At 44.4% G+C, this 1,655-nt stretch overlaps 1 protein-coding gene across 1 annotated transcript in view; it reads left to right on the top strand.

Moving 5' to 3' along the window:
- ABCD2 (ATP-binding cassette, sub-family D (ALD), member 2) overlaps nucleotides 1-575 on the top strand; it is a 49,428-nt gene extending 48,853 nt beyond the window's left edge. Inside the window, exon 11 of the mRNA XM_010131409.1 lies at nucleotides 355-575. Coding sequence (XP_010129711.1) covers nucleotides 355-565 — 211 coding nt within the window. The 3' untranslated portion in view covers nucleotides 566-575. The remainder of the gene's footprint in view (nucleotides 1-354) is intronic.
- The last annotated feature ends 1,080 nt before the right edge of the window (nucleotides 576-1,655 follow it).

Genomic DNA, 1,655 nt, shown 5'->3' with positions numbered 1-1,655 from the left:
GTGAGAGCCTCAGTGAGTCCAGCCACGGGGTCTGCTCAAGGCAATGACCACCTCAGCTGGGGAGCCCACACTGGTGCTGGTAGCTTACAGCTGGCACCTACCTCACTGCTGAATTTCACTAGATGTTCTAGGGAGGTCCTGGTGACAGGCTTTAAAATACCCAAATCCCTTACAAAAGAGTATCCTGGGATTATGACCCACTGAAAAAAGTCTTACCCAGTGATCCAAAACTGGACAGCTCTCAACTTCCTGAAAAGCACCACTGAAAAGAGAGACAGACATCCAGATTTGTGTGCAAAAGTGAACCATCTGTCCCCATCTGAACCATTACTAATGTTTTAATTTCTGCTGCAGGAAGTACCACACTCACTTGCTGCAGTTTGACGGACAAGGTGGCTGGCGTTTCGAACAGTTGGACACCGCTATCCGCTTATCACTGAGTGAGGAAAAACAGAGACTGGAATCCCAACTTGCAGGAATTCCTAAAATGCAGCAGAGACTGAATGAACTGTGTAAAATCTTGGGAGAAGACTCAGTGCTTAAAACAATGGACAAAGAGGAATAAATAATTTATGGTTTAGGTTTTTAAAAGTATTTTTTTAGTTAAAGGCATTACAAATTCAGCCATTATCCTTTGCATGCATTGTGATAGAGGCTTAGAGCATAGAGAAACACAGCCAGCAGAAAATAATGCTCTGAATGCTTCAGCATTTTAAGTACTAATGAAGAAAGTGGTTGAACTGTGAAAAGAAGATAAGCAAGTGCACAGAGTATAAGATTAGTCATTGCAGCTTATGTTAATTCCTAGTGAAAGCCCGATTCACTGCAAAAAACTACCAACACACTTGGGTTTTAGGTGAATTTTTGCCTGAGACTTGGCCTGCAGAATGTACTCTTGTACCAGGTCACTGTGTGCGTATGATATGCCTGCTACACAGAGCAAACCTGGCACGAAGCTCAGGCATGGAGCACGACAGAGGCAGCGTCTGGGTGAGTATGCAGATGCATGCAAAAATCTCATTTGGGTATAAGAAACATTCTTTCAGCCCGTGTAGAACCAAGCTCCTGTTCTACTGCTAAATCAGGTACACACCTTTACCTGCATTTCCACGGAAAACAACGTAACAGGCTGACCAGAAGACCATTGTTTGAGCAACCCACTGCCTTTGCAACAGAGAAACAGAGATCGAGCTAACATGTAATGTACTTGTGCTGTGCTTTATGCCATTATGCACAGCTGCAGAGGCTCTTTGCCCTTCATGATACATCAGTTCCTTTGGGGATTATTTTTATCTCCTATTGAGTATCCCCTGGTGGGGGGGATGGAGCACTGGGCCTGGCATAAAGTGACTTAGTTCTCGCTTGACTGAGTCATTCATCTGCTCCATGGGTCTGATCCAGCCAGTGTCCATCTCTGACCCAGTTCCTCCATTCGTAAAATCACAGTATAGACGCTTGTTTGTTCCATGAGACACTTTGTGACAGGACAGACTGTAGGAGAGGACGATGCCAGTTTCTGACAATACACTGAATTTTCAGGCATGGCTGTCCTGCCAATGAAATGCTCAGCACTTACAAAGGGCTCTGAAAAGTTACAGCATTTTATAACCACTAATTAATATGCCTGCCGTATTTTGGTGGAGTGGTTGAACACT

The sequence above is a fragment of the Buceros rhinoceros genome, unplaced genomic scaffold (assembly GCF_000710305.1).
Source record: "Buceros rhinoceros silvestris isolate BGI_N320 unplaced genomic scaffold, ASM71030v1 scaffold2302, whole genome shotgun sequence".
Taxonomy (NCBI): domain Eukaryota; kingdom Metazoa; phylum Chordata; class Aves; order Bucerotiformes; family Bucerotidae; genus Buceros; species Buceros rhinoceros.
Note: the sequence above shows the minus strand (reverse complement) of the source record. Positions and strands in the feature narration are given on the sequence as shown.